Source organism: Tachysurus vachellii, chromosome 26 (assembly GCF_030014155.1).
Source record: "Tachysurus vachellii isolate PV-2020 chromosome 26, HZAU_Pvac_v1, whole genome shotgun sequence".
NCBI classification, from domain to species: domain Eukaryota; kingdom Metazoa; phylum Chordata; class Actinopteri; order Siluriformes; family Bagridae; genus Tachysurus; species Tachysurus vachellii.
This window is the reverse complement of record NC_083485.1, coordinates 6,282,735-6,309,492: the sequence shown is the minus strand read 5'-3', so window position 1 is coordinate 6,309,492 and position 26,758 is coordinate 6,282,735. Positions and strand designations below refer to the sequence as shown.

Genomic DNA, 26,758 nt, shown 5'->3' with positions numbered 1-26,758 from the left:
ACCTCCATTTTGTGTTTTGTAAGCAACTACTGTATCTAGTCAGCTAACATTGCTGAACGATTTTTCTCAAAACAGAGAAGTGTGTGGTTAATGTTATAGATTTCGTCAACACTACTAAAATTCTTAAAAGTAGTGCAGTGACATTTTCTGTTAACTGTGTTAAAATGTCATATGTTGAACTTGGGGTTGAGAAGACTATACCGTCTTTCTGAACAGGAATTCCGGGTTGTTTTCTACTAGCTTTAATTAAATGCAGTGTAAGTTTATTGCTAAACATCACTTTCTATCTTAGCCCTCAATTCTAAACCTTTGTCCGTCATATTCCAAACCATTGCCCCTTGGAATACAGACATTTTAAAAAATTACATTGTCATATCTAATTCAGTCACAAACTCCTACGTTTTCAGAATGCAGCAAGAGGTGAAACCCCATGCAAAATGTTTGTCCATGATTTTTCTGTTATTTGGGGATTTTATAAAAGAAATACTAATTTGAAATACTGAAATTTTTGTGCAGTTGATCAACCTCATCACTACACCTTAATGCTATTGACAAAAACAAGTCACAGGTCACTGTGGTCATAACAAACGGCCTATCCTTTCATTTGTATTTGATTATATCTAATTGTCTGGCCCAGTTGCTCTTTAAATGATAATTTACTACACAGAATGAAAGCAATCGTTGAAAGGTTAATCATTACTAGCCTTATTGGCTTATTGTGCAAATGGCAGCAAAAAGCTTAATTAATGTTTGTTCTCACTCGCTCATTTTCCTAATAGGTTCATTAAAGTCACCAACTAGAGGTTTGATGGCAAACACTTCAGATTTCCTTTTGAGCATACACACTTGGGAGGAATAGTGAAAAATAATATAGTGCATGTTTAAACATAGAAATATTAAGGTGTAGAATTTTATTTTAAAAAAAAATCACATGATTGGTGTGCAATCTATTAACATGATCGCTGGACTCTTAAATGATAGATGAACGTTATAAAATTATTGCACTTTTCAACTGTCCGACTATTAAATTATTTGGCAAGGAAAGGTCTTTAAATAAGCATTTAGATGTTGAAAAGCCTTCCCTGGAATGTTTGTACTTTAAGAACAAATCAATGCAAATCAATGTACCTGACGTACTTAATATTTTATAATCAGGAAAACTGCACAGAGGTGTCCGAATACACAGCATTTACACACATGGACAAAATTCTTCCATTAAAGAAAGAAAAACCCACAATGGTAACGGAAATAACAAATTTAAAAAAAAAAAGCAGTGGACCAAAATACCTGTCGAGAGGTGCAGGGGTTTTAAGATATTGCTTGATTGCAGTGAGTGATTGCCTTAAAAGGTTGTGCAACAAAATATTTGGTTATAGGTGCCATCATTTTTGTCCAGGCCAGATTGAGTAGAACAAAAGAACCACAGTTCTAAAGCATTGAAATATTTTCATTAGTCAATTTTCAGTACATTTTTATTTATTATTTTGAATTTAATAACTTTTTGTTAGTTATTATCAGTAATGAGCAAGCCTGAGGTAACTATGGCAGAGAAAAAAAATCTGACACGATATTTGTGAAAAAACCTTGAGAGGACACAGATTTTGTCTGTTGCTTTCCCTTTAATTGTATTTGAGTACATTTCTGATTTTTTTCACCCTCTGCCTCCATCCTTATATATTTCATTCACTCACTTGCGTTCTGTATCTCCTTGGAGACTGAGTATAACAGTACAAGCAGAACAGTACGACTAGGTTTGTGCATCTTTAAGCTATCACACAAAAGAATATGAAATATTGTCCAAGTGAAAACTGCATGTCTCATGGTTTTGGTTCACTTTTGCTTCAATTGTAGTAGCTTATATTTCAAAAATCTTGTTATTTCAGTTCACACTAATACTGACCCAGACCAGTGGACGCTGGCATGAACGGCTACTCCAGTTAATTATCCTCTGTCTTTCACAGATAAAAAGACTTCATAAGGTTTCGTCAATGGCATTCACATCAGATTACTGACTTTTAACAAACCCGACTACTGTATATAAATGAGAATTATTGTTATTATACATATATATAAATATTGTTATTTATAGTATAAAACACAAATAAATTGGCTGTATTGGTGCTAATATTTTTTTTAGATTTAGATAAATTACATATACTTAACATTTCATCAGCAGTGATTGTGAAGGCACAAGAAACTGTAATGAAATCATTACACTTGGTAATGAATGAAAAACAAGATAAGAATAAAAGGAACTAAGCACAGGTTGTTCAATCAAAATACATGACAGGACAGATGACACAATGGTAAGAGTTTAAGTAAATATGGCAGACAACCAGTTCTTTTTCCCTTTTTCGCCTGCTTCCTGTTCAGGGTCGCCAAAACAGATCATGTGGTCGGCATGTTAGATTTGGCACAGGTTCTACACCGGATGCCCTTTCTGACCTATTTAATCTGGGCTTGGGACCAGCACTGAGAATTAATGCTTCAGTGGCTGTGTTAGCTCCCTGCCTGGGATTCAAACCCGAGCTAAGTCAACGAGAGCCCAAAATCCTGCCACTGGACCACCAGGAGGCCCTGCAGACAACCATTGGAATAAATTCTGAGCCTGTTTGTCCAATATGCATTATTTAGCCCTGTTTAATTGTTGAGAGGGTGAGCTGAACAAGAATAGTAAATTGCTTACTTGAAGAAGTCACTAGAAATACAGTGTCAATAGTTTGCATACTGTATATAGTTGTCAACAGTGTCAATAGTTTGCATATAGATAAGCAATAATTAGTTTTTGTCTAGGTTGTGATTCTGGATTTTCTGCTTCATCTCCATCCACAATAGTGTCTCTCCTACATTCCAGGATGGATACGACCAAATATGTGTGTCACTTGCTTGACAAGCATGATGGAACACTGTGACACATTGACTGGCCTGCAACATCACCAGACCTCAATCTCACGGAAAACTTGTGGGATTATTTTGGACAGCACCTCAAAATAAGCACTCTCTATCTGGATTGTACACAAATATAGTGCAAGAGCGGGCTAAAATTTACAGGAACAGAAGACTCTGGTGTAATCCTTACCTATCAGGATTCAAGCTTTTATTAATGTAAGTAGAAGTGTACTGTAGAAATGTCAGATTAATTTTTCTTCTCCTCAGAGCTTTCTATTATACTATTAGATTAGATTAGATTAGATTCAACTTTATTGTCATTACACATGTACAAGTACAAGGCAACAAAATGCAGTAATTGTCACAGAGATGTACCACTCATGCATTTCATGCAATTATCTAATCAGCCAATCAGGTGGCAGAAATGCAAAGCATAAAATCTCACAGTAACGGTCAAGAGCTTCAGTTAATCTTCACATCAAATATCATAATAGGAAAAAATGTGACCTTACTGCAGCTTTGATTGCGGTATGGTTATTGTTGCCAAATCATAAATTTTGTGTATATCAGAAAGTGCTAAAATGCTCGGATTTTCATGTAGAACAGTCTATAGAGTTTACACAGAATGGTATAATGATGCTGTAGGTGAAGATCAGAAGAGAATGACCGAATGGTTCAAGTTAACCGTAACTCAAATAATCGCTCTATACAGCCATGGTGAGCAGAAAAGCATCTCAGAATGTATAATATGTTGAACCATGATGCAGAGAGGCTACAACAGCTCATCAGTGAGCACAGGTTAACTAAAACTGGACAGTTATTGATTAGAAAAACATCACAGGTTCCTTTTAAAAATGCAGTACCAGTGCGTCTGCTTATGCAGCCAACATCTCTACCATAAGAACCATTTAAATGGTAATTTAAATTTACATAGGGAAGTGGAGTAATGTAATAATTACTGGTGTATCTCTGGGATTTTGGTCCAACTGAAATCATCCTGTAATTTTTAAGGACTTTGCATTCCATTGTCAGCAAAGATTAAGCTACGTTATTTAAAAGATTAAGTTAAGTTTGTGAGGGATGTGATAGCTGAGTGTTTAAGGTGTTGGCCTACAAGTTGGAAGGCTGGAAGTTTGAACCCTGTTCCACCAGGCTGCCTCTGCTGGGCCCTTGCACACGGCCCTTAACCCTCAATTGCTCAGTTGTATTAAATGAGGTAAATAGGTATGTCGCCCTGGATCCAAATGCTGTAGATGTTAAAACCTATAATGGTAAAAATATTAATGACATTTCTGGGTTTTAATTTATTTATTTATTGGTATGTTACTGTATTTAAATTCCTCACACCGGTGTAGACTCCATAAGGGACATGTTATGAGCATGTAAACCTTATGAGCAGATAATAATTAAGTACAACCATACATTGTTATAATAAATGAATAACAAAAGAACATTATTTGATTTTCGCGTCCTTGTTATTTTTTATTCTTCCTTTACCACAAATCTCTCCATCAAGTTATCATTCCAGCTTAGATTTTTGGTGAAGCAACTGAATTATACAGTGCAGTGTAGAGGCTCATCCCTCGGTAAAAACTTAATAACTTTTTTTAATTTGATTGCTTCAGTTCACATTGCCTTGGCATCTTTTGTACACTCTCATTTTCATTCTCCTTCAATGTTGGCCTTCCAATTCAACACCCAGCTCTTCATGCTCACTCAGAAAGAGAGTGAGAACAAGGCAGAGGGGGAGAACATACCCAGCATTTTAATAGACGACTGAACAAATTAAATTTGAATTCACGGAACAGCTTTCATCTTTGGTGCATATTTTTTTATGGATGGGAATAAAAAAACCTTATAATAATGTCGTACAAACTGGAAAACAGGTCCCCTTTGAGGTAATCCATTACTTCTCCGGAAGTATGTAAGCGCCGGGTTACAAGGTGACCGTTTGTTATTTCAGCCAATTTATTTATCTATGATGAAGTGAGGGGAAAAAAAAACCCAGTACACGCATTAGCCCACATACTCCCAGCTTCTCAAGATAAACAATAGTAGCTGAAGAAAGATGAATAAAAACAGTAGAGAGGATTACAGGAACTCCAGCAAGTCAAAAAATAAACTGATATTAACAATATTAAGGGACAAAATGAAAAAGAATTAAAATTATTGTGTTATAACTAAGTATAACTGTGTTATTGAAGCGAAACCTAGGGGGTCTTGTATATCCTGTCATTCCAAATTCAAACATCTTTCTACTCTCCTGGCTTTTGTTGAGAGTTTATAGAGCTATTTTATAGACAAAATACAAATATGTGCTTAAAATTGTAATAAAATCTGATCTGATCAGAATAAAAAAATTCCCAATTAAAAAAAATTATTCTTTTCATATAATCCAGAATACATGTACACATCACAGCGATGAGAAAATATGTAACCTTTAATGAGGTCTTATAATACTTGCAGCGTCGGGGGTTTCCTCCGGGTACTCCGGTTTCCTCCCCGGTCCAAAGACATGCATGGCAGGTTGATTAGCATCTCTGGAAAAATTGTCCGTAGTGTGTGATTGCGTGAGTGAATGAGAGTGTGTGTGCCCTGCGATGGGTTGGCACTCCGTCCAGGGTGTGTCCTGCCTTGATGCCCTATGATGCCTGAGATAGGCACAGGCTCCCCGTGACCCGAGAATAGTTCGGATAAGCGTAGAAAATGAATGAATGAATGAATGAATGAATGAATGAATGAATGAATGAATGTTCCACCTACCCTTCTATTCTAAAAAAAAAAACAAAACAAAAAAAAAAAAAAACAGACTGCATTATGCTATTGACTGCATATGTATTTAAATATGCTGTTCTCATGGCTTCATTCACACATATATCATTTCCTTTTGTACCTGTCCTGTAATATATAATTTAAACAGTAACATTCTTTCTGTGCTTGATTTTTCTGTTACATTATGAAAAATTGAGGACAGACTCCACATGTCGAACACCCTGCTGCCCTGTTGCTCACGGTTACTTCTGCAGAGGTTATGTGATATCCATAAAAAATAGCTGAACACACAGGAAAGTCTATAATCCTCCAATAAGTTTATTTTACATTCTATTGCTATGAAGCTCTATACGCCCATCATACCCAGCATTAACATCTTAAGCACTTTGTGCTTTAGTAGTTATGTGCCCTTCAGTTCACACACGTCTTGGGTGTTTATGTCTTCTAAATTTGGTAAGTTCAAACCACTGCATATACAGTAGGAGAAACAGCCAACAAGACATGTTGTGTTGGAGATGCTCCGACCGAGTCGTCTATCCATCACAATTTGCCCAATTTTCTTTCTTTTAACACATCACCTTCACTGCCAATGAAACAAGATAATCACTGTTATTCACTTCACCACTCAATGGGTTAAATGTTACCCCAGATCGGCGTATAGAAGCGTTGCAATTTTCTATCTAGCCTAAGAGGGATGAAGTGGGGTGTGTGTTAAAAAAAAAAAAAAAAAAAAAGATTCTACTTCACTTATCTCCCTCTCATTTATATTGGAAAGTGGTGTAGATGGCTGATCTTAAGCCTCCTGTCTTGTTTGTTAAATGATTTGGCAATTAGAAAAAAAATCTTGGACACACTCACATGTCTTGGTGTAAAGTGGCTGGCTCATTGATCGGAGGATGCACTGTAATCGGTGTGTCAATGAGAAGCTTGCTTAAGAAAACTCTACAGATAGCAGGCTATTAGGTAAAAGCCTAAGAGGGATTTTAGAGGAAGATAAAAGTGTAAAGTATTCATTCAAAGAATTTTCTTAACCATTAATGCTTAATAAAATGTATTTATTAAAAAAATAAACAAAGAATCAAACAAAATAACTCAATTTAAATGTGGCATTGTGGGTTGAAGGGAAAGAGAAACAACGCTCCTTGTTTATTCATCCTAGTTTGTACTGGATGCAGAAAAATTAACGTACTGAATGGATCAGCGGTCTTTGAACATAATAATACGAGACATTGATTGGCATGGCACCTATTTATGTGTGGTTGCTTGTTCAGCAAGCATTTAGAGGCAGACACCAATAAACTATCTTTGTTTGCAGGCTGTCATGCCATACACCGATTTTACAGATCAAGCTGACATTATACACAGCCATGGGAATTAGTCAGTATTGATTAGTATCAGAGTGGAACAGCGGTGCAACGGGTACCGATGAAGTCTCACAATTCTAATGGTCCCAATTCCAAACACGAACTCGGGTTACTGAGTGCCTGTGTGGGGTTACTCTAGAGTCCTGAGTTTCCACCCACCTCCTTTAAAAATTGTATCAGGATAATTAACTATGGTTAATTTAGTCTTGGTGTGAATGAGTGTGTGAATAAGTTCATGGTGTCTCATCCAGGGTGAACTCCCACAGCCAGTATTTGAATTAATGAAGGGGGCACAGTGGCTTGGTAGCCTCACACCTCCATGGTTCAATTCCTGCCACTGCCATGTTTGTGGAGTGTGTAAGTTGTTCCCAACCCCTGCTCAGCCCCATCTAAAGCCATGTATGCAATTTTTCGTAGTGTCTGAGTATGATTGTTCCCTGCTATTGACTGGCATCCTTTCCATGCTGTATCCTGCCTTGTCTTGTATCCAGGATCTCCAGGTTCTCGACAACCAGCATAGCGAACGGATGGAATTAATTAAATAATTGCATTTACATTTCCAGCATTTAGCAGACGCCCTGATCCATAGCGACTTATATTTTAATACAACTGAGCAATTGAGGGTTAAGGGCCTTGTTCAGGGGCCCAGCAGTGGCAGCTTTGTGGACGTGGGAATTGAACTCACAACCTTTCAATTGGTAGTCCAGCACTTTAACCACTAGGCTACCACATCCCCATTAGAATTAGAACCATTTAGTAGACATGTGGCCAAACATTATCAATAACAATCAGTGTTTGCAGTGTATGCCATTTTGTTTGTCTGAACTGCTAACGCTAATGTATTTTTTAATAAAAGTGCTAAAAAATCATTTGGCAGCTTTGTAATTTCTAAAGAAAGATAAAGTGCTCAATTATCAGTACAGAAAAAAAGAAAAAGTGATATTGTGATAACTCTTGTGAAAACATTAATACCAAGGTTGACTTAGCGCACTGTAGATTCTAACTAAAACCTTTGGGTAATGCGTTGAACAAAGCATTAAAAACCTAAATGCAATTGCACAATAAAGGTGTCTGTTCATAGGCGGCTTAGAAAAGCAAGAGCAGATAGAGAGGAAAGAAAGAATGAAATGAAATGGAAAAAAAAAAAACAAGCAGTCTACATACTTCATTTGCCTCCACACTTCATTATCACTATTTCTTCAGTAGAAGAAGAATTCATATTGTAATGCATTTAAATAAGTATATAATGTTTGTAATCTCATACAAGAAACAAAGTGGAAGGTTTAAAATCTGACATTTGGAAATGAAATGTATTCCAACGACAACCATTTTCATCGCTATGAGCCTGAAGCAATTTCCACTATTGAAATGTGATGGTATCATATGAAACACATCATTTTGGATGGAGTGCTATCTTTATTATAGGTACATATATTTTATTTCCAAAAAACAAAGCAAGTGATCAATTGATCTGTTTGCTTTTACAGAATCTCGCATATTTGTTGGCATTACATTTCTGGACGGCCGACTGACGTAACGTGACTAATGACTAATATCTAATGTGAATAAAACTCTTTTGAATGCTAGAGGGATCCTTTAAGACTCGCCGCCTTCTTCGAGAGTGGTTTCTTCCACAGTTAAGGCAAAAGGTTAGCAGTATCTCTGTCTATCTTTAAGACAAGCTCTAACTTTGATGTACATTAAAGATTGTCAGGTCATTAAGTCAAGAGTGTTGAAATGCCTTTAGGATTAATGGCAGGATAACTCTATCTTTGATGTTTTTAGCTCTGCTTTTTTTCCTCTACTTTTTTACATAATTTCTTTCCTGCATTCCATTTCTTTTATTTTCTAATCTGTCCCTTTAAAAAAATATCGATTTATTATAATAGAAATAAAATGTTATACACATGATAATATAGTGCTGTTCATATGTTGAAATGAAATGGTATCTCTCACACACATACACATACACACACACACACACATGAAGCTGTGATGCACAGGAGATCCACTGAAAAGGGGCAGTAAGACCAACAAGAGATAGGGATTTCAGAAGCAGGAAAAGGATTAATAGTAGAAGAAAGAGCTTGAGATACGGCAAAGAGATTGAAAACCATAGAAATACAGGGTAGAACGGCGGGGGGCGCATATTACTTCATATGTACTGTTTGCAACATGGGGTTTTCTGTATGCATGAAAAAGATTGAGAAATCTTTCTAGCTTTGTCTTATTTTTTGGTAAACATTATAGCACATCTGACTCGAATCCATGCACACAAATGAGATAAGGAAGTGATATAAGGAATAATTCATGACAGACCATGGTGGAAAATATTGGCCCAAATGAAAAGCAGATATTTGGATCCGCACAGTCTGGAGTGAGTTATTCCACTTTTGGCAGCAATGTTCATTATAAAAATGTAGCAAATGACTGATACAGGGGCACAGCTTTTAGAATATTATTGCTGTTCAAATTAATTTTCTCACAATAAATGAATAAATAAATATTAAAAGCCTCTCTCGGTTGCGGCCAACTATTGGCCTAACTATTGCCTTGCAAGACAACGCCCTGATTGCTACCATGTGACTGAAGAAGCACAGGGGTAAGAGAAGCGCTTCTTAGCAGACTATTTTGCATCGCTAGTCAGAGAGGGAGAGTAAATATACTCAGAAGGTGGAAGGAAAATACGGAGTAATCTAGTTAATGATACTCAATATATCACACATATATTGTAGCTATTGTAATAGAAAAATGTTTTGAATAACAAAAATGAACATTGAACATTCTTTACCAATAAACACACACACCTGAAATTAGGAACAGCAAAGATAACAAATGGGACTGATCTGTTTTCCAAACTGCACACTAAGCTTAAAAGATAAGAACTTTGCAGATGTACAGTATGGGAAATAAGTGACTGTTGCCCTGCCTGTGCAACGACAAGATTAGAGGATGACAAGATCAGTGGAAGATGCAACACGGACACATGATTATGAACCTTGGGGCCAGCATCTTGTATAAATAGAGAACTGCTTTACAAGCAAACTAACTCAGTCTGTTCAGACTTAGGTCGGGACAGACTGACTTCACACTTGCAAGTGTATTGAATAAAGAAGTTTGATATTCCACAGGACTCTGCTGCGTTCTTCTCTGCAACTTAGGAAAAGTTCACTATGAACTATTATTTCTGATCAATAGAATAGAATTTCCTCGACACTAGCTAGCTAATTCATCGCCATTCATTCAGCCTTAACTATCAATATAACAACTTAGTGAAAAACTGATCTGTGTTTTGTAAGCTACATTTTTATTTTAAAAGTGAACAAGGTTGTTTACAATGGACGAGGCGTTGTGACATTTGTTCAGAGACGAGCAGACATTTCTCTTGCAAAAAAAAAAAAATCAGATTTAATAGCTACCACTGACATGTTAGAAGTGATGTGTATAAGTTTTAATCTGGGACAAGGTGCATTCATTATGACCTGTGTAATTTGTTTTAATGAAAGAATCATTTGATCACAAATGCTTAGATACCTGTAGATACAGATTGGATGGATGGATGGATGGATGGATGGAGGTGTAGTTCAACAGAGGAAAATTATGTAATGACACTAACGTATTTATTACATTTTCAGACATCTGAACAGTTTTTAGTTAGATATGTATTTAATTAAATATTCATGAGAGAAGTCACTTACAGTGACATAACAACATTAACCTATGTATCATTCTGTCCTTTGCTTTCTCTTGATGAAAATGAAAACAAGAAATAAATGCCCACTATTCATTTATTGAGAAAGAAGAAAGTAAATTCCTCTGTCCTGGAACCTTCTACCAACATCTGAGATTCCTTCCATAAATGGCATGTAAACATTTCAGACAAAAAGCTTCATTACTATCCACCATATGAGTCTCTGTGTATGAGCTGCTACTAAAAAACAATAATGTATTAGAACGAGTGCATTCGTATAACCTGATTGTTTTACTGCTGGAGACATGAGGTTAAAAAAGTAATCATCTGACCAATCAGATCAACCAGATTTAAGAATCCACCTGCTATGTGGTGAACTCACTGCTCTTATACTGAAAAATATCACAGATGTAGTGTGTAAGTGAGTTAACTTCAACGAACATACATGTTTATCTCTCTCTCATGCGGTACGCTCTGCTCACATATACTAAACGTGTTGTGTGTTTCGACAATTGCAGAACTACTTATAATTTCAAACCATTTACTGTCACCATGCCCTGTCATTTGCATACTGTGAATTTTTATAGTAAAAAACTGATTGCTGTGATTTTCTCTGAAATTTCAAAGTGAAGATTTTTTGAAAAATGAGAGATGAGCTACGTAACTGCCTACCTCAGGTACAAAATAAAACTTCAATTTCATATCAAAACTTGATGTGTTTGTGTGTATTCAGAGATTAGAGAAAGATTTGCACAGCAGGTGGAGAAAAATGACATACGCCTGACAACAATTACACACAAACACATACACACACCTATAAACAGTACGAATTCATCAAGAGAAAGAATGTAGAACTATTTTGGTTGTGAATTGAGATAATACAACTAACCGGCAGCCTTGTTTTTTTTTTTTTTTTTTTTTTTTTTACGATTTATGACTAAAGACCTTCAACAATAATGTTCTGGAAGAAATTATAAATTCAAATCTTCATGTGTGAGCACTGTTACAATGGTCATATATGGTCAAATTGTCAATAGAAGGGTATCATAGGATTATGTGAAACTCACAAGACAGCTACAAATATGGTGGTGGCAGTAGTAAAACAACTAAAATGAATATGCTAATGAATAAAACTATCATTATTACATCAAGTTCACTTTGAAGAATGTTTATGTTTATGTGACAATCATTAGTAAGTCATACAGTTTAAAACCGGCTTTAAAATAAGGTTGATTGGTTGAATTTGTTTCTTAACGTTATTGTATGCATTGTTATACTTCTGCAAGTCATGCAATTGATCACACTTATCACCCCACGTGGCACTATGCTTCCTCTGATCTTATAGCTTTGCTTGACTGAACCTACCATCCCTCAGGTTACAAGGAAAGCATGTATCAAGACTCTCCTTTAGGCAACTAAGTGGTGGAATAAACTTGGACATAAAAAATGTCGGAACAGTCAAGCCACTGCCTGACTTCAAACAAAGTTTAAAGACCTACCTCTTCCTGAAGTACTTAAACTAGCACTTAAAAATTTACTATTGGTGCTAGAATCAACCCCCAACAGACTTTTTTTAGACTGATGGTATTCTTAGTGATCTAGTGAACCAGAATCAAGGTATTCATCAGTAGAGACTTCAGGCTTCAACAGTTCTGCCAAATGTTATTCATGTAAATGTAAAATCGAATAATTTTCATGCTGTACATTCTCAAAAGGATTGTTCTAGAGTCCAACTACCATTAACATTAATGTAGCTGATCAGTTCTAATGTGAAGTTTATCTACTCAAAGTTTATCTGCTCTTCACTGCTTCCAGTTGGTCTGGAGTAACTGCACCCACACCAGCCATTAACTGACAATATTCGACCCCCCTGCTTTAGGAATGTAGGAATTACAAATGTAATTATGCAAACCTGTAGTACTAGGCTCTGGTCAAAGTTGTAGGCACTGGGTCTTCCTTCAAGCGTAGAAAAAGCTACATTTCCTCCGGTTAGTGGAGAGATGTCGCTAAACTCATCTGTACAGGTTGCGGTTCTTTCCTCCTCCCCAGGTCTGATGAAGCCCTTGGTGTCTCTACCATAGGTCTTCAGGCATGATGCACTGTAGTACTGGTATGGCTGCCAAGGTGCTGTCTCATTTGTACGTTTGTAAATGGCAAAACTCTCTGGGCGGCTAGTGTAGAACTTCAACCGGACGTATGTTATCTCATAGGCTTTACCTGTTGAAGAAAGGACAATATGTACAAAGTGACCCATGAGTCAAAGAGGATACAGTACAATCCAAGCAGTCTCTTTTTTTTTCTTTTGGTATTATCTCTTTTGTGTGGAGTGTTCTTAATTTGGTTGGCTGTGCTGACTGATTCTTATTACCTGTAAACCATTTTCAATTCTATCGAAGTCAGTGAAGCAAAGCATGCATTTAGATTCAACAATCCAACAAAGCTTCGTAATTACATAATTAGCCCAAAGCAGTATTTAAATAATGTTGGTAAGTATTTAAATAATGTTCTCTTAGGATAGAAATACAACAAACTAAAAGTAAACAAGGAGAGAGTCTTGGGGTCAATAATAAACTGTCGTTTATTTACAGTACGGTCAAAAAGATCAGAGATTAGTTTTATCTGTCTAAAAGGAAGTTATTGTACTGTACCTGGTGACAATTATCACACTAAGTTCTGAGTAAAGATCTGAGCTCACCGATTTTCTAATGGTGCAAACACACATATCAAAACCACCTTATTACAGTACTGTAGCTGTTCTCCAGTGAGGCAATGGTCAAGAAGGCAACAAAAAAGCCAAGCACCATTGTGCAGTGGAATGGATACTGAAGAGCTCACTGACTTTTCTACCCTACTAAATACTACATACCCTACTAAATACCCTACTTAAAGTAAGTACTATTATTGTAAAATGGAAATGTCTCAGAGCAACAACATTTCAGACACAAAGCAGAGCGGGGATGCAGAGTGCTGAAGCATGTCTTACTGTACATAAAAAAATCACCTTTCAGCTCTTGTATCATGTACTACAGTTCCAAACTGCCTCTGGAAGCAACATCAGCACAAGAACTGTATGTCAAAAGTTTCACAAATGGGTTTCCATGGCCCGAGCTGCTGCACAAAATCCTAAGATCTCTATTCACAATGCTAGGGTTTCTAAAGCAGACAGCCACTGGACATTGGAGCAGTGGAAACTGGAGTGATGAATCATGCAGTCTGATAAAAAAAAACAGGGTTTGGTGGATGCTACCAACTGGGAAGCCTAATGCCAGCGGTAAAGCTTGGTGACGACATGATAATAGGGGCATGGGCTTTTATAACTTATAACTGGAAAGGGATATTCAACAAGCTCACATACTGTAAGTGTATTAGTAATGTCTCAATATACTTTAAGATATAGAGCTTAGTAACTCAGTTCTGCTACTTATCTAGTTATCACTTTATTGCTTTGATGTGTTGAATATTGTAGACAACTTTAATTGTTAATAAAAATAACAAATTCACCAGCCAATCAGAATTTATGGTGCATGTAATCAACAAGTTTTCTATAATGTCTCTTGTATGTGGCCTTATACTAAAAAACCCCCGAGTGACACTGTCTGCACTCTATGCTGGGAAAACCTTGAAAGGTCCACAGTAAAACATGAAATAAAATATAAATATTTTTGTAGTGAAATATTTATGTAATGTTTTGAGATTCTGGTGAAAATCTTGATGTAATTTTATCAGGAAAGATTTGTGGCTGTCTGTCACTCTGACATTTGTAGCACAGTTACAATGGTGTTTAATCCTTTTTACCAGTATACTGCCATTCCATGAAATTGAATTATAGGATAGTTTCGAGCTGTATAAAAGAATGATTTTATGGCCACAATATAAAACGAGTCAGTTGTATTTCAGTGTGAAAACAGTGTTTTTGCCTCTGTTGGATAACCTGACACAGAATTTTAGTGGTTTATTTATTTTGAAGATAGAAACGTTTGTGTGAAGAAAATTTTTTTTTCCAATAAATATATATTGCTGATAGTAAATTAGGTATAAACAGAAAGACATGAAAAAAAATTCAGATTCGTAAAAAGACCCATTTATTTACTTTTCTATGAACCATTAACACATTATTTGGACTGTGACATGACAAGAAATCCAATGCTGAACATGAGCACATCAAAACAGGTGAAAAAAGTTCCTGTATATATATAGTATATACTGATCTCAAATATAAGGGATTAACAGGATATGTGATTTGGGGACTGATTTACGGCTAGTTAGCTAAACTAAAAGCAGGATGGCTTTATATGGTATTAGCATCAAAGATTTGGAACCTGATCTGGTGGTAAAATACATTAATGTTCCTACTTTGCTGTCTTTAGTTAGAAATGAAGTGAGGGCTAATTCCCACTGACAACATTATCAGCAGGTAGTCATTGTGGGTAATGGAGTAAGGCATAACTAAATCTTTGAGTCCACTGAAGATGGCATGTTAATTATAAAGATTAATATACTTGCTATATTTGGTTTCTAGCATTTTGATTACGTTGATCTGCTTTATCTGCTGACCGAACACTGCTGGCGAGTTTCTAACTGGTGAGTGGCCATTGACATGAAACGGTTGTAAGCAGAGGACAGAGTGGGAACATATATAAAGAGATTTTTTTTTGTATGCAATTCAAACATCAGCTGGCCATTCTATGTTAAAAATATAGAATATCTTTTTTTTCTGAATTTTTTTCTGTATCCCAAGGCTCTCAGCTCAATAAAATAATATATGACTTCTCTGTGTGGTTCATTGCTACATTCTATGAGGTTGTAACTCCCATAACATCATCATGTAAGAGGGTCATGCAGGGCAAATCAGTGGTATTACAAAATTGACAGGTTTATGACTCACTATTTTGTAAACCTTTAAAAAAAAATGTCATGAGTCAATTTTTTATATGTCCACAGAAGACGCCTGAAACAACAGAGTTCTCCGAAAGACTGGATTTGACAAGGATGTGAATGGAATGGGCAAAAAAGACTTAATACACCAGGACAGGCAAAATGTATGCAAATGTCTGGTTTAAACATTTATTAATTCCTCTTAAATTCCAGTCTTAAATTCCAGTCAAAAACATGTTTATAAGTTCTTTGCTTCATAACTACATTCCTGTAAGAACGGACATGCCTCTCTGTAAATAAATCTCTTTCAAGATTTACAGAACATCTGCACTTTTTTGGTTTATCCTCCCAGGCTTCACAAAATGTTATATGTTATCCATGAAAGAATGGTAAATTAAATATATCTGTCTCCATTTCGAAAATCTGAATGGGCAGAACAAATCTTTTGGGAGGTGCTATGAATGGGAGAGGAATGTAGATCATTAAGCAGGCTCAGGTTCAGAACGTTGTCAGTACCATAGTTTAATTCACAAGAGACATATTTCCAAGTAAGCAAGTAAGTAGCCTTTATTTACCCAGGATAAAACTCAATGAGATAAAATGTGTTTTACAAGAGAGACCTTTCAAAGATGGCAACAAAGACACAACAATTAACACAACACAAATTTAGTATATATATATATATATATATATATATATATATATATATATATATATATATATATATATATATAGCTTTGAGTACAGTCATATTTTAGGTTGCTTCTGCTATATATATATATATATATATATATATATATATATATATATATATATATATATATATATATGTATAGTATATTGCAGAAGCAACCTAAAATATGACTGTACTCAAAGTTATTTATAAGTGCCATAAATTGTACTTGCAAAGGGAGCACAACATGGTTTAAGTGTTTAAGTGTTCCTGTAATTTGTTCTATGTTGATGGAGCATTAAATTTAAACCCCTCTGTCCCCGGCTCAGACCTAAGACGTGGAACAGTAAGAAAAAAATAAAAACAAAAAATGAATATATATATTAGTTTAATTTCTGTAGCCACACCCAGGCCTGATTACTGTCACACCTGTTTGCAAACAAGAAATCACTTAAATAAGACCTGACTGACAAAGTGAAGTAGACCAAAAGATCCTCAAAAGCTACACATCATGCCGAGCTCCAAATAATTCAGGATCAAATGAGAAAGAAAGTAATTGAGATCTATCAGTCTGGAAAAAGGTTATAAAGCCATTTCTAAAGCTTTGGGACTCCAGCGAACCACAGTCAGTGCCATTATCCACAAATAGCAAAAACATGGAACAGTGATGATCCTTCCCAGGAGTGGCCGGCTGACCAAAATTACCCCAAGAGCGCAGCAACGACTCATCCAAGATGTCACAAAAGACCCGACAACAACATCCAAAGAACTGCAGACCTCACTTGCCTCAGATAAGGTCATGACTCCACCATAAGAAAGAGAGTGGGCAAAAATGGCCTGCATGGCAGAGTTACAAGACGAGCAAAAAGAACATAAAGGCTCATCTTAGATTTGCCAGAAAACATCTCAATGTGTGGCCATCTGTTTGTGACCTCAAGCTGAAGCGAACTTGGGTTCTGCTGCAGGACAATGATCCAAAACACACCAGCAAGTCCACCTCTGAATGGCTGAAGAAAAACAAAAAGAAGACTTTGGAGTGGCCTAGTCAAAGTCCTGACCTGAACCCTATTGAGATGCTGTGGCATGACCTTAGAAAGTCAGTTCATGTTCAGAAACCCTCCAATGTGGTTAAATTACAACAATTCTGCAAAGATGAGTGGACCAAAATTCCTCCACAGTGCTGTAACAGACTCATTGCAAGTTATCGCAAATGCTTGATTCTTGCTGCTAAGGGTGGCCCAAGGTTTAGGTTATTAGGTTTAGGGGCAAGCACTTTTTCACACAGGGCCATGTGGATATGGATTTTGCTTTCCCTTAATAATAAAAACCTTCATTTAAAAACCCCATGTTGTGTTTACATGTGTTCTCTTTGACTAATATTTCAATTTGTTTGATGATCTGAAACATTAAAGTGTGACACATGCCAAAAAAATAAAAAATCAGGAAGGGGCAAAGACTTTTTTTCACACCACTGTATGTCCTCCGAGTATACATTGTGCTGTCCAGTTTTTACAAAAATGATTGATGACTAACAAATAGATAGCAAACCACATAACAGATACAATACAATGATCGTGTAATCAAGAAATAAACAAAACAACTCTGGTCTAAACCAGACAGTATATCAGAAATGAAATGATAAACAGGAAACACAGAAAGACGTAAACACGTCTAATCTGAAAGGATTAATAAATTGAGACACAATTGAGTAAAAGGGATAGTGACGTTTTTTTGGAATGACTCTTTTGAATGAATGTATCGTTCTGGATCACTTTCATAGACTGAATCATATTTCTCGTTCACTTTAATCCCATCTGTGTAAACTATGTAACTGCTTTGGCAGCTTTTTCCTGACCGTGAGCTTTGAATGCGCATGTTGTTAATTGTAGATGTTGAGCCAACATGTCTCCTACTGAATGAAGCTGGGTACTGGTACTGGTACTGATTCTTTACAAATTTGAACATGTGGTTCAGCAGGAACCGAAGGAATACATCGTGAACGATTTGTTTGAACTGGGACTTCAGTGGTGAAAGAAGACATGTCATATGTGATATGTATGGGATATATAAGAATGTGTACAAATGATTTTTGGAAATTATTATTAAAAAAAAAAAAAACGACACGTTTTTTTGGGGTAAACACATCACGAAACCAGATAGGGAAAATAATGAATAAATAACAAAAGCAGCTGCTTTAAGTGTGCATGTGTACGTGCATGTTTACTTACAACATAATACTTTAACAACAAAAACAGAGGACATTAAGAGGCAGTGTAGCAACACTATATAACACTAAATAAACACTAAATAAAGTTTACAGCTATTTCTCAGGCTACGTAAGAGACGGATGAGTGGATGCAGACAGGCTAAAACATCTGTGCTATCCTGAAGGTCATTTGTGACTCTGCAATTCTTTGACCTTTTTTGGTAATACAGAAGGAAGAAGCCATGAAAAAAAAAGTATTTTTTTTTTTCTTTTTTGCCTTTAATTTGATTTGGTGTTTGCATTTCCCCCCCTTTTTTATTTTTTTTCCTACATTGAACATACTAACGGTTTTTAAATCTTTAAAAGGAATTTCTATCATTGTAGTGATTTGTTTTTAAGTCAATAAGAATCTGCAGGTTGCCACAGCATTAGTTTACAGTCCAGTTTTCATCAGGAGGGATGTTAGTTTCAGGTAGAAATGCTCGACAAGGGATTCAGTAATACTTATTTATTTCATATTCATATCTTTAAGACCATAAATGCCAACAGCTCATTTGCATTTAGTGACACTCATAAAATTCCATACATGGTAAAGCTCACAGACGGCTGAAAAAGCTAAATGAGGTCAAAATGGAAAAAAAGGGATTTCTCCTAAACAGAAGTAAAAGTTATTCTGACTTGTGTCCACATCCATTTTACGTATTATGTAATTATATTAACACAAATTAGAACTTTATCCCCAAAACGAACGACACTTTCATTGTTCATTCAAATCTAGTAAATGTAAACATTAATCCAAAATGTTATATTTATTGTTTGGGATAGATATAAAGATGATATGTTTAAAGGCTTTCCATGTTGTTGTTGTTTGTTCTTTCCTGTAGTGCTAATAAAAAACACCAATAATGAACCCCAGGGTCAACAATATAATCCATGTCTAACATTGCAATCTAACTCATTGCCAATACTATGACTTGAATCTGATCGATGGCTCACATGAGTCTACTTTTAAATGTATACAATTACACAAACTCAGGATCTCTCCATAGATACAAACTTTTTTAGAAGTTACAAGACCATCTTTCTTGTGTAAATGCTCCTAGAAATAATTTACAAATAAATACCCAGCCTGATAAATGAGACCTACTATTGGGAGCTGTGTGTTCTTGTGTGTTATGATTACAACATCTAGCACTTGAAGTCTACCGAGCACCAACTACTGCGTCAGAGCGTCTAATCCTTTTTTATGATTCAGTAGACTAAACCATCCTGTCTGTGCAATGAACTTGAGGAACTCAGCTACTATATATATTAGTGTCTGCGTTAATTGCGTTCCACCAGACTAAGTATTTCTGAGTGGCACATGCTGGAACATAATATTGTTCATTTTATATCTAAAGCAGAAGGGAATACATAAACATCTACAACTCATTCCCATCTGCTTGTTATAGGCATATTCGGTTGCCAAATACATTAATCACCAACTCATCAAATATGTCTGAGCTCCATCTGAAGCTGGAGTTTCACATCTGCCACTCCAGAGATGGTAATGATTTAAACAAGTACATTTCATGAAGTCTTATAAAACAGTGCCAACCCTGTGATTATTGAACGTTCGACCTTTCTGCATAGAATTATTTTAATTTCTGTCGCTAAGGACAAGAAATAACCTTTTGGTAGCACCTAGATTAACTGATCAAAAAAAAAAAAAAAAAAAAAAAAAAAAAAAAAAAAAAACACACCTTTGACACTTTCATTGTAACTTTGAACAAATGTTTTAAACTCATGGTATCTTAAGTATGTAACTTAGTGATCCAGCATTAATGTATTCAATGTTAGAGATTTAAGCACTTATGTACGTCGCTCTGGATAAGGGCGTCTGCCAAATGCTGTAAATGTAAATGTAAATGTAAATGATCATATGATAGCATCCAGCTACACAGCTCTGCCTAGGTATAATCTAAAGGCCACTGTCACACCAGATCAGATATTTTGCATGCTGTACGCTAGATGACTTGATTGCAGCCTGTCATTGTGGCATGTGGAAGATAATGTATCTTTAGTATCTTTGGCTAGCTAGCTTAATCATCCATAATAATTACTAGTGCCTTCATTTTTTTTTTACAATTATTATTATTGACTCTCAAGATGGAAGTTTGCCAATTTATACGTGATAGGTTGAAAGGAAGCACATCCAGAAGCGAAGTCATCCTTCACAGCTCATGTCCTTCGAAGTCCCATTTGGTGAATTGGGATCAAAACTTGTAAATGCTTTTATTAAACATTATATATTGGCACCTTTCTATACAAAACAGTATCCTGAAGTTATAATGTTGGAGACTTTTTGGATATCCACTGAACAAATGTTCCTTGGACAATGCCTGTGGGGGAGGGGGGGTATGATACTTTGTCAGGATTGCATAACGTGCTGCTTCTTTGTCTGAATTTTTCAAAAGCACCACATGGCATCTGTGTCTCATATTGGTTTCTAGAAGGTCGTTGAGGGAAAACTACAATGAAAACCAGATGGTTGAGGTATTCTTTGAAAGTTTGTGCGTGTGTGTGTGTTTTTGTGTATGTGTCTGTGTGTGGGAAAGACCTGACCTGAAATCTATGCAATGAGACCTCTGCTGCTTTTTGTGTTTGTCTTCTTCCTCGTAGTGTTTTGTTTACCGTCTCTCACACACACGTGTGTGTTGATGCATGTCTGAGCCTAGGAAGTAATTTGTTTGGTTTGGAGGCTAGAGAGAGCTGAACACAGACCCCTGACTAGAAGCCATCCGGTGATCAAAAGGAAAAAGTAGAACCTAAGATGAAAGAGACAGACGTGGTAGAATTTCTCTCATGATTTCCTGTTCAGAGATTCATGTCTTAGCGTCAGGGTTGTCTGTTCCTTGAGAAAATCTCAAATCTATAGTGGCTTATTGCTACTTATAAAGACAATATTGTACTAGTCAGGGTTTGTTAAACAGTTGACATGCTTCTGGGAGCTCAGCTTCATAACCGTTTTCAGAGCACCAGTAAACTTTACATTTTTTAGAAAACTATCCTGAGCAACTATCCAGTAAATGAGGGTCACCAGTTTAATAAAGTTGAGGAATGTCTAAAGGACAATAGACACTATAAAGGACAAAACTTCCTCCTACTTAATTCTGCCAAGACAGACATTATTGTACTATGACCGCATGCAGCTAGACGTAAGACGTTGGAATATACCATAAGTCTGGATGGCCTTACTATTTAGTTTTTGTTATAAGGGTAGCTTTCTTTCATCTCAGAAATATTGATAGGATATAAGAAGAATGAAGTCACTACACAATGCAGGGAAAACTAGTTCATGCTTTTTGTACCTCTTGGTAATAATTGTGTTTGATAATTGTAATGCCTTACTGTCTAGATGTTCCAGTAGCTGCATAAACAAGCTTAAGGCCATGTCCATTTTTCTCTCCGTTTTGGCCTTTCGTCCACACTGAGACAGCGTTTTAAGTCAACGAAAATGTAGCTGTTGGAAGACGCTCTCCAAAGCGGATAAATTTGCAAATGCCGTCTTCGCGCATAAGAGTGGACTGTGAAGACAGAGGCTTTTGAATACTATGATGCTTTTTTAGTCATGTGATGCAGTTGAAAGTAAATAAACACCTAGCGGAAATGACGCAGGTCGAAGCTTTACTCATTCGCAGTAGGTAGATGTAAGTGTTTTCATACATTTCAGTGTGGATGAGCAACTTTTGGAAAACGTTTGAAAATGATAATGTAGACGCGGAGCGTTTTTAGACGTAAACTCCGTTTTCAAATATATCCGGATTAGTGTGGACATGGCCTAAGTTAGTCCAAAATGCAACAGCTTTAATCCTAACTAGAAGATATGTACAAATCACTCATATCTTATCCCCACTGCAATGGCTCTCTTTCATATTTTGCATTGATTATAAAACACTACTATAGTAGTATACTGAACTATAAAGTCTTGCAATTTTTTTATGGTCTGCCTACTTTAATAAAAAAAGGCGCAGGCTATTTGTTGGTACCTCCAATAGTGAAAGCTACAGCAACTTTTTTTTTTACAAAGCTCCACAGTACAAAAGCCTTGCAAGTAATGTTTGGGACACAGACACAGTCTCAGTGGTTAAGTCTATCTGAAAAGTTATTTGTTTAGTCAAATCTTTTTCAATTTTTCACATTTTTTTCTTTGGTATAGATGCAGATCTGGAACGTTCATGGGCATAGAGTGTTTTGGTGAACTGGGATGTTTGGATTTCTTCCCCACTCTCTGGCAATCACTCAGGTTTTTTTCTGGTAGCGTGACTGGCCTCTTTATGTCTCAGCGTGCCCTTATGTCTGTGTCTCCTCTGGCTCTTGCTCCTTTTAGTTATGCTGGCATAGCTGGTCTTGCCCATGTTCCTGCTTGCACTCTGCACACAATAAACATTGTCCTTAGCCATTACATGACAATAAGCATACCTAATCATTTGTTTCTCCTTCTCCCTTTCTATCTGTTCAGCTACACATGCTGCTCCTGAGGTACAAGTGATCTTGACCATTTCGGCTCTCTCTCCCTGCCTAATCCACCTGATGCCCTACTTCTGGTTGGAATTCTCATCACTTTGAAACCACTCGATGCTGCTGGGGACGGTCCCACATGGACAGCCTAAAGATACCTGAGATTACTTTGGATGGTACAAACTTGAAACAATGAAGATTTTTCAACTGAATTTGATATAAACAGTAGCTCACAAGTATAATTTTTCTACCAGAGATCCTACAAAAATCTTATATCCTCTAGCTTTAAAGTTGCTACATAATATTCATTCTTTCAAAAATGATTACAATGCTTATTATTAGTGATATCTGGTAATAGCTTTAGTTCGTGCATATTCTCACGTTTGCTTTGTCTTAACCTCTTTGCCATAATGAGTCATAATCATTTCTTTTGTGGTTGTTGCATGCTTGATTTTGCTGCAGCTTTTTTGAAATTTTGGTGCTTTTTTTGTGGAAAACTTTGAATTGGCACAAGCACAAGATTCATCTTTTAAACACGTACCAATAAAGAGAATATTTAATTAATTTCTATGATAGCTGTACTCAGGTTGAACAAACGTGAGTTGTCGACCAATAAGTGCAAATATAGTGAAAATCGATGGTAACTTTCAAAAATTGCATGATCCTGTGAATACTCAGAGATATCTATCTACAGTATCTATCTATCTATCTATCTATCTATCTATCTATCTATCTATCTATCTATCTATCTAAAAAAATTTGTTTGGAAAATGTCAAAGACTATTATATTTTTCAAGAGACTTTCTATTGATTCCAGTTCTCATGTTTTATAATCCATTTTAATAGCCCTGTTTTATACAATTTTATTCTGCATAGATTTTTAGGATTTGTGGCATTAACATTTATCCAGGCAAGACAACCACGTTAACCACTGGTAAAAAGGTTAATGCTTGAGAGTTTAGGTTTGTCAGGTTCTCTAAAATACTTGGCATGCCACTACAGTTCAAAGGGTTTGGCACATTTATGGTATATGGCAGATGCCCTTATCCAGAGCAACATACATTTTTATCTAATTTTATACAACTGAGCAATTGAAACTTGAGGGCCTTGCTCAGGGGCCCAGCAGTGGCAGATTAGTGGACCTGGGATTTAACTCACAACCTTCAAGTCAGTAGTCCAACACCTTACCTACTAGGCTACCACATCCCAACTACTTGTACAAAAGGAAAGCAATAATGGTTACTACCAGCGATATTATTACAAAACAACACTTTCCTCATCCTCACAGTTAACAGTTTAGCCTGTTAGATCAGAACAAAGTTAAACTTTTTGTTACGTGGCGCACTAATGCAATCAAACACTCATAAGGAAGACCTTATAATGACGTTAAGAGTAAACTTAGGTCGTGTCAAGCATTCATTTGTTTTCAGTTATGGAAAAGAAAATGTTCAGAGAACAAATATAAATAACTGACCAGTCACAAGGCCAAACAAATCCAATCAGTGATATATACGACTCTTGATGTTAATACACAATGCCTTTGAACCTCCCGAATTTTTAGATACTTTGCTTGATACTTGCTTGCTTGAGTTTGGTTAAAAAAAGGTGCTAATAAGCCATTTAGAGCATATGGGTTAGTTTAGTCTTTGAAATAGAAACAACACTGAACTGCAACAAGCTAGAAAGATCAGGATCCAATAAACACAGGAAATCAACACAGGAAGCAGCTAAATCCTGAATGACACATAAAACAACAGCAGTAAATTCTCGGAAAATCTGCATCTACTATCACCAAAATATTCCGTTATAGAGACATTAGGATGAACCAGTCTTATATTGGGAACGATTATAATAATAATAGTAATAGCAATATAGCTTAAATAAACTTTATTTGATAAAATTCTAGATATAATCAATATTTCAATTAATTTGTGTAGACAAATACTTTCATTCATTCATTCATTCGTTCATTCATTCATTCATTTTCTACCGCTTCTCCGAACTACCTCGGGTCACGGGGAGCCTGTGCCTATCTCAGGCGTCATCGGGCATCAAGGCAGGATACACCCTGAACGGAGTGCCAACCCATCGCAGGGCACACACACACTCTCATTCACTCATGCAATCACACACTACGGACAATTTTCCAGAGATGCCAATCAACCTACCATGCATGTCTCTGGACCGGGGAGGAAACCGGAGTACCCGGAGGAAACCCTGAGGCACGGGGAGAACATGCAAACTACACATACACAAGGCGGAGGTGGGATAGACAAATACTTAATATGTCTAAATGTTTCTTTAGTGTGTAATTTTTTTTAGGCTGTCTAGTCTAGGCTTGATAGTCTACTCACTAGTCCAGTCTACTCTACTCATCACTGAACTGAACTGAAATAGCAGCATTCAAGCAAGTTCAAACTGAAGCTGACTCTTTAGTGTAGGAGAAATAGGATGGCTAGATTAAATGCTGTGCGAACACTCTTCTCATAACACCAGGGAGTGATTCATTTCACTATTTGATTAGCAAATATTTCTCGTTCATTGCTGTTGCAAAATGAAACCTGCAGCCTAAAAAAAATATGAATCGTTGAACAGAAGCCTGTGGTAACGTTTAGCAGAATCTACTTTGAGTAATAGTGCACAAAGTTCATTCATTACTTCTAAATCTATCGCGATCTGGGAATGGCTAACAAAGAATACGATTCTTCTTTTAATCATCTACCAATAAAGAGAGTATGTAATTACTTTCTATGAAACCTAGGAATAGTCAAAGATGCTCATAGTTATGAAATAGTCTTACCTAAGTGTAGTGTTAAATTGACAGAGTTGGGGTACTGCACTCCGTAGAACATGGACTGGCTTTGCCACCAGGTAGGTTCCTCGTCGCTGTGGAAGTCATTCAGATAGGTGGCATTGTGGTTTGTTTTGAGGTCTAAAGCGTCACAATGGCGACAGGAGCGTGTGGAACCCGTTTGCATGCAGTAGTCCTCAGGTGGAGAGCCGCACACGTTTGAAACGATTATGGTATGGTCGAAAGCTGCATTTTCAAACTTAGGCATGCAGACACTTGGTGCGCCTTCCTCATTGTAGCAGGAGTCCATCCCAGCAAAAACATATGAATATGAGAGGGATAAAAGAAAAAGGATGGAGACGACAGAGGGAAATGTAGTGGAGTACATGCTTTATGCTGCAGCAAAAGTGGCCAAATAAGGTATAGAACTGTAAGTGAATTAGTGCACACAAGAAATAGGAAAAGGAAAAGATAATTAAACCTGCCTCAAGCGCATGAAACTAAATGTCTGATGATTGACAGCATATTTATGAGTACAAACACACCCTCAGATGTACACGCATGCATGCTTGAGCATTTACCCAGAATGTTAAAATGAACAAAGAACAAGATTAAATACTTTCTAACTAAATAACATGCATTACATTAGAAATGAGCAGTGCCATGCCGTACAAGTGATGCTTTTTTTAAAGGAATATAAAAAAATTAAATAAGGTCCACACACTCACATGCATGTGATAGGAACAAAAAAAGTTGTGAAAAGTTTGGAAAGTTTCCTCTGGCTCTCATGCAGAGCCGTTTTCATTCCTCCTTTCTTTCCTGAAGACTCAAAACATGTTTCCAATCTAATACGTTCAATGTGACGAGTGCATTCGCACACACAGGCACAGATGAGAAGGAAGGGAGAACTAGGCGAGAGGCAGCATGATGGGGTGTAGACTAAAGGAGGAGGGGTAAAATGAGATGAAAGTGTGGAGATAAAAGGGTCTGGGGGAGC

General features: G+C 36.5%; 1 protein-coding gene across 2 annotated transcripts in view; it reads right to left on the bottom strand.

Annotated features, from left to right (window-relative positions):
- lamc3 (laminin, gamma 3) overlaps nt 1-26,652 on the bottom strand; it is a 107,058-nt gene extending 80,406 nt beyond the window's left edge. For both annotated transcript variants that reach the window (XM_060863065.1, XM_060863066.1), the window contains exons 1-2: nt 25,771-26,652; nt 12,629-12,933 (exon numbers count right to left, since the gene is read on the bottom strand). In XM_060863065.1, coding sequence (XP_060719048.1) covers nt 12,629-12,933; nt 25,771-26,149 — 684 coding nt within the window. In that variant the 5' untranslated portion in view covers nt 26,150-26,652. The remainder of the gene's footprint in view (nt 1-12,628; nt 12,934-25,770) is intronic.
- Nucleotides 26,653-26,758: the final 106 nt, after the last annotated feature.